Here is a 15,593-nt window from a genome sequence, read left to right as displayed (position 1 = left end):
TTGGGTTTAACATGTGGATTGGCTACATCATATTGTTGGTGAATAATAGTCTCAGTGGGGCCCATGTGTCCTTTTTTAATTTATAAATGACCGAATGACACTCACCTTTCTGAACTGGACTGTTCCCCCACTCCCATGAGAGAAATGTGTTTGGAATTCCAGTTTAAATGTAAGACAGATGACTCTCCTTTTGCATTTGAATGGGAGTCGTGTCTTATTATTGATGATTACATCTCAGGATCTTAAGCTTTTATACTCAAGCAAGTCACAGTAACATGTTGAGTGTTCTTCATTATCAAGGTCATATTTTACTGAAATTGGATGTCTTTTAATTTCATAAAGTAAATTATTGTGTTTAGATAACTCAGTGTTTAGCTTTGAATCGGAGCTCCTGTTGTGTCACCCAATATAAATAATTATTGTCATGTGGACTCACATGAACCTATTGTACCCTCAGCCATGTGTACATCATAGTCCTGAGAAATGATGCACCACTGCTCTCTAGTGGCTGCTGGGATACTGAACATCCAGAAAACAACCAGAAAGAGACAATGACATGTTGCCATGGAGCGGGAAGTGTTTCTGTGAAAATAATGTAATTCAAGAAAGGGACAGAGTGAGAAGTCTCAACTCTGTCTGATATTGCGAACACTGGAACATTGTACATGAACAGAGTGTTCTTTCAGGGCCGAAAGAAATGAGTGAGAAGAGAGAGGTCATGTCATTCTGACTGGTATTTGGACAGATTTTGGAAGGTTTGTGCCAAGAATTAATCCTGTTTGCAGCTGAACACCCCTGCATGACTCAACCTTATACATTAACTTGCGTGTGCGTGTGTGTTGAACTCAGCTAATCCCTTAATGACCCTTGACCCGATGACAGCTAGACAGAACAAATACCATGGTCATTTATGTGTGTTTGCCTGTATCTGACAGACAGACAGACAGACAGGCAGACATAAAAACAGACAGAATAGCAAATTAATAGCGTTCTCACAACACTGTTGACAAAAACATTATTCACAGATCCTAGTCACAAAAGAGCAGGAGGGAAGAATGAGGAGGAAATGAGATGCAGGGAGACACTGAGAGAGTTGCAGGAGGAGGGAGGATGGGAGGAGAAAGGGACAGGACAGGTGTGCTGTAAAATAACAACTCCCAGTAAGTCTGACCTGTGTTTGAAAGGGAAGAGAATGGAGCTGAATGGAATAGAGAAGAACAGTCAAAAAAGCGGGGAAGACAATGCAACCTTTGAGTTCGAGGTAAGCTACTTATTTCTCTCAGGTATTTTTGTTTAAGAGTTTAAAAGTATTGGAAACATTGGATAACCCCTGCAATCAGTTGCAACAGCAAACTATAGGTCTGAGAAAGCATTTATTTATAGTTATGTAATTCTATAAACAACATCTCTGTTATTTTTTCCTTAACCAGACCATAAGCTTAGCTAATCAAAGAAATTCTATCATTTATACCAAGAGTTTCAAATGGCCATAATGTTTTTTTTCCCGAATCAAGTTACAATACTCTTAAAACCCACCTACCATGCACTGGATAGGGTTAGACCCCAAAATATGTCTATTGCTAAATGCTAAATAGGCGCAATATCAAAAACTAGAAGATGTTTTTTTTGAATGATGCATCTTTTAAGCATTTTCTTTAGTTTAAACATTTTTTCACTCTAACCTGTCCCAGGCACATGGGTTTAAAGTGGTTAAATGTTTAAACAGCAACATCTCTGCACCTGCACAAGGTGTTTGCCGAACAACAATGGCAAGCTAGAAGAAGCTCTCCTTCAACCAGTTTGACTTTAGCTCCTGAGTAAATATGTTTCAACCTTGAGTAAGCATGTTCATAATGTTATATCCTCAAGCCGTGTGTGTGTGTGTGTGTGTGTGTGTGTGTGTGTGTGTGTGTGTGTGTGTGTGTGGCAGGAGCAGGATCAGATATACATTGATGGGGACAGTGCGCCTGAAGTTACCAACAACGAACACAAAAAGAAAGACCAAGAAAACAAATGGTTGAGTTTTTGTTATTACCCAACACAAATTTTTTGCGTCAGATTTTCTCAGTTTCTTCTTCTCTCCATTGTCCCTTTGATGTAACATTTTATGTGCTCTCTCCTTATCTTCCCCCTTATCTTCCCTCTTTTTGTGTGCCCAGCTTGCGAATAAAGGCATTCCAGAGTTATTTGGCAGAGCACAAAGACCAGATCCGCCTGATTATACACCTGGTTTTAGCAGCAGGTAAAGTATCCTTGTTCATCAACTTGGGACCCTAAATAGTTGCAGGTGTCTGTCTGGAGGCCTCCACATGCACCACATGTGTTCTGCAATAAGCCTCAGCATCAAAGTCTTCTTAAATTTGCAGCATGAAAGAGTTTCTCATGTTGAGATTTCACAGCAGACAAAGTGTGTCCACTGTTCTTTCCAATTGATTTTCTTTGTTTGGTTCTTTTGATTTTGCAGCCACATAGGATTAAATCTGAGTATAGTGAAAAATCAATTTCTAGTCCTGCTTTAGGACTTTCACAGAGGCTTGTAAAGGGCTGTTAAATGTATCTTTGAAAACTAGCTGTTCTGGTTAGACCTACATGTTCTCTGCCTCCAAGCATATTGACATGAGCGTGTGTGTTTTTGTGTGTGTGTGTGTGTGTGTGTGTGTGTGTGTGTTTCTGTGTGTTACTGTATTAATAACAAAATATACTGCAGGCTTATTTAAGTCGTTCTCACATCTGTCTTATAGTGACTTGTTTGTCCTTTTCACGCATATATTGTAGATATGTATGATTTTCAAAAATATTTCTCCTAATGTAACATTGTAAAAAGAAATAAATAATAATAAATAATATAATTTAAAAAATACGTCAGATTTATCTTTTTTCTCCCTGTTAATATTTTTTCCTTGTTTGAAGCAAAGCAAAGGTCAGAGGGTGTCATAGAGTCTATAAAGCCATTTGAGGCAAATCTGTGATCTGTGATTCTGGGCTAAATAATTAAAATTTAATTAAAGTCAAAAGAAAAAGATGTGTTTAGTTTTCGGCTGTGTAGTTACACACACCAGTGATTTTGGAGCTCACAATAACTGCACTTCCTGCTGTCTTTTTTAAACCGGAGGAAGTAAAGCAGCAAGTACATGAAAAGATTTTAAATTGTTATGATCTAAACGCTGAATGGATCTAATTGATATTAATGCAAAATTTGTTGCAGGCTTTGTTGCCGTAGTGATAGCGGCATGTGTCCTCAACTTCCACCGGGCTCTTGTGCTGCTGGTCATCTCCTTGGTAACCGTATTCTTCCTGGTCTGGGATTGGATGATGGGCCGGTATGGCGACCGGGTGTGGGAGGAGCTCTCTCCTACCAGAGACCTTCTGAGCAGAAACTGGTTCTGGATCAGATGGTGAGATCTATTGTATGCACCTATAATGTGCAAGACCAGCTTGTCTCCTAGCAACGAAAAAGTCCTCAGACTGAGCAAATTCATTGTTCATTAAATCAGCATGAGCACTGAATTCAAACAGGGCACGATAAAGGAAACGAGCGGTTGATGGCGAAGTGTGACAAGAACTGCTCTGTGCTACGGTGCACAGAAGGTAATTGTGCTAGCTCAAGGGCACTTACCTAGGTGGAAAGGTGAAGCAGAAGCACAATATAGACTAGAACAAACTGAACAACAGTATAACAGGAATTTGATGACAAGATAGGTTGAAGAAATGTGTAACTAATGGGGTTAAAGATTCTCAACTTTCACCCTCAAGGAGTTTGATCTCCTTCTTTCAGGCCCCCATTACAGGATGAAAACAACGGCATTCTGCTTTCTTATTTCTGTAATTCTGAATTTACCTTGACTTGCAGTTTATGTAGCTTTGTTCCTGACGGGCCTCAAAAAGTACTACAAACTGTACAAACACGTGTCGTTTATTCCAATCCTCAAATATGCATTTCCAAAATGAATGGTCTTACCAGTGGCAGGAGATACGTCCTCATACCATTTTAATAAGGCGGCTAACGTTGTCAAAGGGTTGCAGTTTCACACTTTTACCTCAAGTTTAGGCCAAAAGAGTGCATAGTTGAACATTACAGACGTTAGTTAAAAAAGTCAAATAAATGCACATAACAGCGGAAGTGATGACATTGGTGAAATGAAATGTGATGCACAGAAGTTAAGTTACGTTACTTTCACTTTTTGGTCTAACAGGAGACATAAACACTGAGGTTTATGACATTCCTTACTTGTAAAGGAAATGGAAGATGAAACTCTGAATAGTTTAATTTATGTGACACCCAAAGCACACTTAAAAAAAACCCTTTTTGCACATCGCACCTTACTTTGTACCCAGATTAACAGCAACAAGTGGAGTTAGACGCTCTAAATAAACTTGTGCAATGCACTTTAGGTGCTATGGATCAGTTTAATAGTGTCACTTGAATCAAGTGTTACTTCCATCTCTTCAGGTTACTGTACGTGCTGCTGCTGGTTGCCGTGGTGCTCTGGCTGGCACTGGACACAGCCCGGCGAGGGACCAGACAGCTGGTGTCTTTCTGTGGTCTGCTGCTCCTCATCTTCTTAATGCTGCTGTTCTCCAAACACCCGTTCAGAGTAAGGGATACACACACAAACACGTACACACACACAGTTTTGATCATGTATATGTATGTGTATATATTGTATGTGTGTGTGTTGCAGTGGTGTTGGCAAACCTTGCTCTGTGGGATCGGGCTACAGTTTGTCTTTGGACTGCTGATCCTCAGGACCACATTCGGTTTAGTTGGATTGGAATGGGTCGGAGAAAAAGTGAAGGTATATACACACACGCAATATAGATATAGAAACATAGATTTTTTTTTCTTTGGTTTCCTTGTTTCCATTTTCTTTATGTTTCCTTCTTTAATTTTATTGCTTCCCCTTATTTCCCTAGATTTTTGGTGGATTTTCAAGTTCCGGTGGCTCTGAAATATTACTGCTGCATGTGTATTTACATAAGATACTATGAGGTTTCTTTTTTCTGTTGCCAACAATTTCAAATCTCCTCCGTACAGGTTTTTATGTCATTTGCAGATGTTGGGTCTAAGTTTGTGTTTGGTGACAGCTACAGAGACCATCTCTTCGTCTTCCAGGTATGACACACACCAGTACACACACAGACACACACGGTGAAATAATAACAGTGGCAAGAATAAGTAGATGTAGACATTAGTACCCAGATATGGTTGGGTTTCTGGAATATGTGGGTTATATGTTCAGGCATGTAAACATCATATTACAGTTTCAGAAACCAGGATGTGTTTGTGATCACATGTCATGTGTGCTTCTTTAGCTCAACCAACAGTATACGTCAGATAAAAACTAAAGTCTGGATACTTTTTGAATCATGTAGATAGGGTTATGAATAATATGGTTTCCTATTCTATATGTACAGTCATGGAAAAAAAATATTAGACCATTGCTTTCTTCAATTTCTTGTTCATTTAATCCCTGGTACAACTAAAGGTACATTTGTTTGGACAAATATAATGATAACAACAAAAATAGAGTTTAATTTAAGAGCTGATATCTAGACATTTCCATGGTTTTCTTCAACCATAATCATTATCAAGAAAACCATTATTAGACCACCAAAAACAAGGGTGGTCTAATATTGTTTTCCATGACTGTATGTGATATTCTGAATATTATCTGATAAAAAAAACAGCGTGTTTTTTTTTCATCAAAAATGTTGCATGTTAATCTAGTCACAATCTCGTGCTGTCCCATCTTTGTCTCATGGAAAAAAATGTTGACAAACATATTTATTATGTTTCTTGCAACACTGCCTCTTGATTTTGAAATCTCGAATCAAATAAGTTTGACTTAAAGGACAAAAATATTGTTTTTTGGCTTGACTTGATTAACTGAAATGTTCAATGTAATCTGATTGACTCAACAGTTTTCATTGACTAAAACTGGAATAAAATAGACGTTTTCTTAAAAATGCCCAGACTTTTAGTCAACTAAATAAACTAATAAACTTCATTAAAAAAAACAGAATGAGGTTAACTAAATATGATAAAAATGAAAAAGGGCATTTGACACAGGACTAAATAATAAATAGCTGGCTCAAAATCCAGGTGCTACTGTGCATGTAAACATACTTGATGATGATGATGATGATGATGATGATGATGATGATGATTGCTATGGACTCTCTCCAGGTGATGCCTATATTGGTTTTTTTAAGCTCCGTCATCTCCATCCTCTACTTCATTGGTTTCATGAACTGGCTCATTCGCAAGGTGAGGAAGTGGGAATGTTAAATTTTCTGACGGAGGCAAATATTTGATGACAAATCAATTATTTCAAACCATTTCTTTTCAAAGGACCTTTCATAATAAATACAGTTCAAGGACTTCTCAAAGTTGGACTGTGAATTAGGACAATGACCATGATTTCTAGTGTATTTTATAACACTGTGTCATTTTAATTTAACTTCCTGTTGTTGTTTTTTTTTACAGATTGGATTCATAATGCAAGTTACCATGGCAACTTCTCCTGCAGAATCAATGGCTGCAGCTGGAAATATTTTCTTGGGAATGGTAAACAAACATTTAAACAATAAAAAACTCCTCAAATCCGTGAAGTGAGTATATTCATCTATAACTCCACTAGTCCTTAATTAAGCCAGCCTGTGTCTCTCCTCTTTCAGACGGACTCACCCCTCTTGATTCGTCCATACATCAGTGGGCTCACTTGCTCTGAAATCCATGCAGTGATGACAGGAGGTTTTGCTGGAGTCTCTGGTACCATTTTGGGAGCCTATATCTCTTTTGGGGTGAGGCGACAGATGCAGGGGAGGGAGGGGATGAGGAGGTGAAGAGGGCACTGGGGTTATCACATTTGGAGACCTGGGCTATTTTGTTTTTGAATACTTTTCTGCCTCTTAAAAAATCTTTACCATGCCACGTTGGTATCATTGTTTTTCAGCACAACCTCACCTATATGATCTGATTTTTTTTCACTTTGACTTACTGGACATTTCAACATTCAACAATCATTTTGGACCCAAAAGACTAAAAAAAAATAATGACATGAGATTGGATTTTTTTAATGCTCAAAACAAGCATGCTCAATGAAGAAATTTAGATGTTGGAAATGTGAACACAGGTTTCAAATATAACAAATAAGAAGTATTTGGGATAGATAGTATTTAGGATAACATCTACAGTCATGGAAAAAAATATTAGACCACCCTTGTTTTCTTCCATTTATTGTTCATTTTAATGAAGACTAGAGGTACTTTTGTTTGGATAAATATAATGATAACAACAAAAATAGCTCATAAGAATTAAATTAAAGAGCTGATTTCTAGCCATTTTCCATGGTTTTCTTGATAATGATTTTGGTTATTTTCAAGAAATTGAAGAAAAAAGGGTGGTCTAATAATTTTTTCCATGATTGTATTGATTTTTATACTAAATAAATTTGGCATTATTTACTTGACCTATCATCATCACCATCATCATCATCATCATCACCATCACCATCACCATCATCATCATCATCAAACAAAAACTGGCATTAAATTTCAAGCCAGTACTTTAGGGGAAGTTCTTGTCAACAATTGAGTTGTTAAAAAATGTGATAATTATTAATCAATTTATTTCAGTGCCAAGTTGTAAATACCAGTAATTTACCTGTAACCTGTGATATTTTTAACCAACCCTGGATTAACTTTCCAGAGTCACAGGGATAAGAACTGGAAAGGTACAAGACAGAACAACAACTGTTTGAACACCATTTCATTCCCTTTCAAAGGAAATGGGAGGGTTATTTAGTGTCAATTTAGCAGATTCCTGACTGACCCTGACATTTGTGTACACAGGATTTTGTCAGGAAGTGAATGATTAAACCACGATATGTGTGTCTTGTTCTGTGTGCCTCTCTTTTAAGGTCGAGGCAACACACTTGTTGACAGCATCGATTATGTCCGCTCCCGCCTCCCTGGCTGTCGCCAAAATGTTCTGGCCTGAAACAGAGACCCCCAATGTGTCACCCAGTCATGACCTCCAACTGGACAAGGGGTAGGAGAGGACAGTACAAACACAATACAATTTAAACTGTTTCAGAAATGTTTGAGGAGTGTTATTCTAGCATCTGTCCTGTTTTAAATACTATTTAGTCTTTTGATCAATACCCAAAGCCGTGAATTAATTCCTTTGTGTCTTTATCCTCTCTGTTTGTTTACCCTTGGCTTCTGTTTTTGTATTTTTATTCCAGTTCAGATTGGTTAGCTTACCAAGTATAAATTAGGTTTGATTTCAATGATTACACTCTAAAAGTGAACCAATACTAAAACAAACCAACTTCATTACAAATTCTCTCTACATACTCTGAGACACAAAGAATTAAGTTCATATTGGTTAATATATCTCATCAGTAATTGAGGAAATACACCAAAAAAAAAAACAGTTTTTATTTTATGTAAAATAAAATCTAATTAGAAAGTTCTACAAAAGCTTAGTATGCATTTAATGTTGTTTTACTAACAGAAATAACTGTTATAGCTTATTATTTTTCTTGCAATGCATAACATATAGGAGAACAGAATTTAAATAGTAGCAGTGTAATTGTATGCATGTTACAAATGCCTTTGCAATCAGTGTTTACATTTTTTTTTTTACCAGTTAACATGTTTTTATTGCTGTAATGTTGGTGAAGTGGCCATTGGAGGAACTCTCCAATGAACCCTGGATGTTTTGCCTTACATGAACCAAATATTATTTATTTACAGAACTATAGCACAAATAACAATATTTCGCATCATCAACCAGTATGCTGATGACACTGTGCTATTTTGATAAGATGCTGTTTAGGATTGCGCATTATAACCATTCAATCATTAATGTGTCCCCTCAGAGAGAGTAAGAACGTGTTGGAGGCGGCATCCCAAGGTGCATCCTCTGCTGTGGAGCTTGTGGCCAACATAGTTGTCAACCTCATTGCCTTTCTGGCACTTTTGGCCTTTTTCAATGCTGTTCTCTCCTGGCTGGGTGGGATGTTTGATTATCCGCAGCTCAGCTTCTCGGTAAAGGCCGCAACCTGACTATCAAACACTTTTACACCAACTCTCCAACATATATGCACTCTAAATATATTCAAACGTTGACCTAAATATATGCATTCACTCTTTGCTTCTTTCTGTCTCTCCTTTAGCTCATCTGCTCTTACGTGTTCATGCCTCTCTCCTTCATGATGGGTGTTTCCTGGGACGACAGCTTCATCGTGGCCGAACTCATTGGAATAAAGACGTTTGTCAATGAATTTGTCGCCTATCAGAAAATGTCGGAGTACATCAAGAGGCGGAAGGCAGGAGGGCCAGAATATGTGAACCACGTAAAGCAGTATATTTCTGTAAGTCTCACTTGTCATTTCTTGTGTTCTCAATCTTGATTTTTTTCAGATTATCGTTGTCTTCTCTTTCATTTTTTTTTTCACTTTAAGTAGAGATGATCATCCCTGGCTGAATGACGGTCAACTATTTTACTGATGGTTCACAAGCTTTATGCAAAAACCGTAGCTCCATGAAAATAAAAATAAACTATCCTTGGCCACCTTATGAATACACCGTATGAGCTACGAGAAGGAAAACAATGCCATTAGCATTAGCACTTTAGCAAATTAACACTTTTACATTAGATAAGACTACAATAATAGCCACTTATATAATTTACAGAGGAAAAGAAACTCCAACCAACCTTGTGCCCCTTGCAGCCAGGCACTATACAAGCTTTTCTTAATACTTTATACGACTTAGGAAGCACTCCTTCCCGTTCCACTTTCTATTTCCCGTAACTATATTTAAAAATAAAAGCATCCGTTTCACACTGTGACTGGATGGCACTTTTTCAAAATAAAAGCAACACAACATAGTAAAACACCTAGACAATAAACATAAAACAACAAGCTATATAATAAAAATACACCACAAAGAACCTTGCTAAAGATCATTTACAGTAAGAGAGCATTATTTAGTGCTAACAATCACTCACTGTTGGGAACAGATCAGAGTGTCAGTGTTAAATGGATTAGAGTTAGGGTTGCCATTTCCTTCATATCAAAAAGGAGGACACTTTGCATACACGGGACAAGCAATCAGATATTTGTTTGGTATGATTCGGTTTTAAGCAGAGTTGTACTCCAATAAGCTTGATGCTTGTCAGTGCTAGCATGTCTCTTGATAGCTGCTTTGCCTTTGCTGCTCACATCTACATCACTATGACATAATGTACAAAAAAATGAAACTCCCACTTACTTCTTGTAACAAACACGTGTTCTCTTGCCCATTCTTGGTTAAAGGAGGTCTTTCGCTTTGGCATTTTAAGACTTTCATTCGCTGAGAGCTTGATTGACTGCCTGGTCGTAGCAACTGGCATGGAAGCGCTTTGTAGCGAATCAACACATGGCTTATTTGAATATTCAAATTAGCTATGTGTTGATAAGTCACCACAGGAAAATGTAACCAATGAAATTACTTATTTTGACACAGCTTTTTTGACACACACTTTTAGCCAATAATTATTAAACTAACAAGGTAACGTGTCAAAAGGCGGACCTTTTTTGTTATTTTCTCAAAAGGAGGACAAAGGAGTATCCGGCCTATAGCCGGACAGGGCATTTAAAAGCCGGACTGTCCGGCCTAAAGCCATCTTGCGTCGCCATCTTGCGTCGCCATCTTGTTTCCGATATGGGGAGCAGACCATATTTGGACTGTGGAGGAGCGAGAGGGATCTGACGACACTGACTACACGCCTCTCTACACCTCAACCTGACTGAGCGAAGCCGCTGCTAATTCATGTTAGCATTAACTGTAGCATTAACTGCGATGTTCATTTTGGCTAGCAAAAATAAAAACAAAACTTATGTTACTTACCTCAGAAAACTGAGCAGTGACTCCTTGGAGTGTCTATTAGTCCAACCAAACGCTGAACAAGACATTTTTAATGAACAAAACGTTAAAATAAACTGTCATTAAGTGAAAATATAGTTTGAAAGGGTCAAAGTTTTTTATATCTATATAAATTTATATATAACTTTATTGACACGTTGCCGTGGATACGCATTGTTCTGCTTCTCTTCTGATGACAGCTCGCCTTGTTAGTGACCTGTAAATCAAAGGTAGCCACGCCCCAAATCTTACGATTCTTTACCTTCTATTTTCTTGGAAATGGAGCCATTATTTACACTATTAACATCAAATTGCTTTTTTACTAGCGATTGAGACCATAGTGTTGTCCAAAAAAAATTTCTGGTTAATAAATCAAGTTTTCTCATTTTGCATTAAAATTAATTAATTAACAGAATTTTTTTTGCAGCCACACTTAGCAACCCCTGCTGGAATTTTCGGTAGAATGCAAGTTTTAGGCACTTCCTGGTTTGCCTCCCTGCTCAGACCCGGAGGTTGCCACCTGGAATTAACTCACATGCAGTGGCAATTAGCTAGCCAATAGGGAATCTATAAGTATAATTTAACAGAGGCATTAAAGTCTATTTAGATATTTACGTCACATTCAAATTTAAATGAATTCTGTTTTTTTCCTTCAGGTCCACTCTGAAACCATTGCAACCTACGCTTTGTGTGGATTTTCCAACCTTGCTTCCCTGGGGATGTCGATTGGAGCGCTGTGTGAGTGCCACCTAATGAGCTTTTCACAAGGCTAAGCAAAAACACTAGTGACACAAAAAATAATATAATATTACACACAGAAGCACACAGCAGTAGATCGAATCTTTGCCTCACATATATTGTAAAAATACAGGATGAAAACTAAAAAGAGTTTTTTGGCTGGCACGAGTGGGAGGAAGTTGTGAGGAATCCATCTGTTACATTGAAGCAAGTTGCAGTGTGTGGGTTAAATGAGAAGCTACAACTGTTTAGCCTCTGGCTGGAAAACAAAAGGAAACTCAGCTTTCCCACCCCCCTCCTGAAACACACATAACAACAGTGCATTTCCAAACTTAATGAAAGCACTCATAAAAAATGTCAAAATAAAGATACAGATGCCAAAAGTGAAAGTGCTTTGAACATGTCCAAAGAAAGATGGTACTGAAAAAGATGTTGTATTTTCAACAAAAGCCTCCCTGAATTAATTAAAATGTAAAAACAAGTTTTCACCCAGAAACCAAGTGTGAAAAGAGGAGGTCAAGATTTACAAGTAGGCGATGCAAAATAACTACAAAAGAAAGTGTTAAATTGAAAAAGCCAGTTTCAGTGTGTGTCAAAGGTTTTTTACAAATAAAAATATTCAGAAGTTCATAAATATAACACTCATACATATAAATGCCCTCGACATTTCAGATTTCAGATGGTCTTCCTTAATTCATGTACTTTGAAATGGTATCTGATAGTAACAGAAGACATAAAATCCACAAGTATTAACAGTAGAAAATGTTGATTTTGTAAATATGAGGAATTGTTAAACAAAAAGCAGTCTGTTGTGCATAAAATTTGAGAAAGAACCAACTGTGATAGTTTTTATCTTTTTACCACATTACCTACTGATTATCCAGTAAATTGTACGTGCAGATTGTGTACTGAACGATTTAATTGTTTCTTCATACGTACGTTTCTGTTGCTGTGAAAGTTTTTGTTATTTAACATGAAGTTGTTCTGTTCCAGCGAGCTTGGCTCCAGAAAGACGGACTGACATCTCAAATTGTGCCTTCAGAGCTCTGATTGCAGGCAGCGTGTCCTGTTTCATGACTGCTTGTATTGCAGGTGATTGTTTACTCTTGTTTGCCTATATCCTTCATTTATCCACATAGTGTAGTTATAATGGCCTCAGTGGACATTGTTGCCAGTTAATAAAATTAGTTTTGTCTTAATTCCTTCCATGAAAATTAAGCAGTTTTCTTAAAAAGCAGCTATTGTGTTGCAGTTATTGTGTTGCCTAACTGACTTAAAGTGCATTACTTATTTTGCTGTATTTGATTTTAATGTTACTGCATTTTCAATATGTTGTGCAGCTGCAATATAAAGGAAATAAATACATACAGTGGTTGACAAAATTATTAGACCACCTGTCATAAAAATGAGAAAACATCAATATTTTAAGAAATGTTATTGTTATTTATTTGGCAAATAACAAACTGAAATCACCTTTTGTATACCCAAATTTGAGCCGGCTCACTGGGCTTCTCTGAGAAGTCAGAAATTAAGCAAGCATAACATTAAACCACTAAAACTAATTTTCTGTTCAGGAATGCAAGTAAATAACTATAATTTGACATCGTAATCAAGAAATAATAATGTGCTTTACTATTTTACAGTTTTTTTTGTAAAACAGTAAATTTGAAAATTCATGGATAATAATAATTGTAGCGTAAAATTTTTTTTGGTTAAACAGCTTCTACGTACTGGTGTATTAATCATTAAAGAAACATTACAATTATTTTGGTAATTACTGTTAATTTAGGACACTGGGACATATCCCGCTGGTCTAATACACTTGTTAAGCACTGTATATTGAGTCTCAAGTTCTAACCCAATGTCAAAAAGTAAATCAGTGCCTCAATCAACTATTGTTTTTTAAGTATTATGACAATAGTAAGAGACTGCAGAATTTTCAAATAAGATTTTAATCACAATATCCACAGCACATTTATATGAATATTCACATATTCATGCTGTCCTTTCACCAACTTCGTTAGGAGCAACCAAAGGTTATTCTCGATGTTTTATTTATTGGACTCATTGGTTCAGTACAGCATTGAACATGCAATATATTCAATATATTTTTAAATAAGGACTTGTAATAACAATAAATACTGACCACACATAGCCATGACATCAATATTTTTCTTTTATTACATTAATATATGCAGTACATCAAAATGTATAGACTTTTAAATCTCTTTTGTCAATTTTATTTGTTTTTGTTTACTTTTTTTACTGCTTAACTGTCATTTTGTCGCTTTAATGTTATATTTGTAAAATACATGTTTATCTTTCTATCTGTTGGCTCTATTTTAACTTGCTGAAATTGTGAAATTGATGTTGTTTAATTGACACAAGTAATGAAATGAGTGGATAAAATATCCTGAATATCTCTATATTTTATCTGCACAATATATAACCTATCACTCAAGCATTTTTGTGATTTCTATGAAGACATTGCTCTGTGGGTTTCTAGGTGTGTTGTACATCCCTGATCTTCACTGCCCACACTTCCTGAGCACACAGTTCAACAACACCAATGTGACCAGCAACTCAGAACTGGTCACCTGCTGCACACAGCTGTATAACAGGTGTGTATATGTCTGCCATAGCTGTTTCCTATATATATATATATATATATATATATATATATATATATATATATATATATGGTAACTGTATATATATGTGCATTTATAAATTCATCACAAAATATGAATGATGAATAGAGCTGATGGGGACAATATTTGATTTATTGTGTGTTTTATTTACAGTGTGACAGTGTTTGAGCCATGGAACATGACGATCGGCAAAGGATTCAGTCACAACAGCTTGCAACACTGCTGCACGCTCATACCCCCCACACACTTCAACTGCAGCCTGGTGGTTTGAACTACTGTGAACAAAAAAACACACCTCAATCGTAGTGAGCCATGTGATCATTTTATATGTAATGTTTACTGTTTTTACATACGTTTCCAATACAGTTGCATTGATTTTGTAAAAAAAAAAAAGAATACAATAATTGTGTTTTTGTTTTTTTACATTGTGGGGACATACATCTGTTAACACAGTCATGTTGTGGGGACTCACCTCCATTATAGGGACAAAATATGGAAAAAGTCCCCATAATGAAAATCATTCAATTTTAGGGCAAAGCCTTTAGGGTAAGGGTAGGGGTTAGATAAGTAGCTGTTTGTTAGGAAATTCTCCAGGAAATGAATGTAAGTCAATATTGTCCTCTTAAGGGATGAAAACACAACATGTGTGTGTGTGTGTGTGTGTGTGTGACTGTTATTCTGTTTATAAGAAAATTCAAAGACCAAGAGTACATCAATAGTAAAATAAACAAAATCAGTATGATAAAACACAGTACAAATGAATAAATAAAAAATATAGTTTACAGGTTGAGTACAATAAACTCTACCAGGTCCATAAGTGGTAATGATGTTCTGAGCATCAGTTAACGTTCAGTGCTTTGAAATCTAACTGTAATGTTTCAAATATTTAGCTGCATATATGGGCACAAGTAAAACTAGGGCTGCAAGCAGCAGTGAATGGGCCCTCGCACCCACGTGCGTCGGGGAGCTGGCCGGTCGCCAGCAGGCACTGCGGTGGTTTCAGACATTGAAAATGTCATGTTAATCGGATGAAGTTTGTAGTATGAGGCTGATTTCCTGTTCTCAGTAGGGGGCACTATGACTTTGACTGCATGTTGATATAGGGATGTGTTCAGGCATGGAGACTCGGTGAAACATAACAAATTTGGGGCAGATTGGATAATGTATGGTGAAGTTACAACAACTTCCTGTTTCACAGCGTGGAGAGTCACCACTGCAACAGCAAGACTGGAACAGGTGGGAAGAAATGGGATCCAGCAGACAAGTGATAGGACGGGCAGAGGTTAC

General features: G+C 36.9%; 1 protein-coding gene across 1 annotated transcript; it reads left to right on the top strand.

Moving 5' to 3' along the window:
* Positions 1–1,182: 1,182 nt before the first annotated feature.
* LOC131975001 (solute carrier family 28 member 3-like) lies at positions 1,183–14,659 on the top strand. Its single transcript, XM_059337521.1, has 17 exons — positions 1,183–1,261; positions 1,931–2,016; positions 2,160–2,242; positions 3,206–3,395; positions 4,451–4,595; positions 4,683–4,796; positions 5,036–5,113; positions 6,188–6,268; positions 6,488–6,568; positions 6,679–6,804; positions 7,923–8,053; positions 8,889–9,057; positions 9,186–9,383; positions 11,574–11,655; positions 12,649–12,747; positions 14,162–14,276; positions 14,460–14,659. Exons 1-17 carry the CDS (start codon positions 1,193–1,195, stop codon positions 14,575–14,577), a joined length of 1,965 nt encoding a protein of 654 aa, XP_059193504.1. The 5' UTR covers positions 1,183–1,192; the 3' UTR covers positions 14,578–14,659.
* The last annotated feature ends 934 nt before the right edge of the window (positions 14,660–15,593 follow it).

Source organism: Centropristis striata, chromosome 7 (genome assembly GCF_030273125.1).
Source record: "Centropristis striata isolate RG_2023a ecotype Rhode Island chromosome 7, C.striata_1.0, whole genome shotgun sequence".
Classification (NCBI taxonomy): Eukaryota; Metazoa; Chordata; class Actinopteri; order Perciformes; family Serranidae; genus Centropristis; species Centropristis striata.
This window is presented reverse-complemented; position numbering and strand designations above follow the sequence as displayed.

What these genes read in the sequence shown, in the direction of transcription:
- LOC131975001 (XM_059337521.1), top strand. Translation starts at nt 1,193, where the DNA reads ATGGAGCTGAATGGAATAGAGAAGAACAGTCAAAAAAGCGGGGAAGAC. An exon ending in ACCATCTCTTCGTCTTCCAG is followed by an intron (nt 5,114 to 6,187) that starts GTATGACACACA and finishes GACTCTCTCCAG; the next exon opens with GTGATGCCTATATTGGTTTT. An exon ending in TGAACTGGCTCATTCGCAAG is followed by an intron (nt 6,269 to 6,487) that starts GTGAGGAAGTGG and finishes TTTTTTTTACAG; the next exon opens with ATTGGATTCATAATGCAAGT.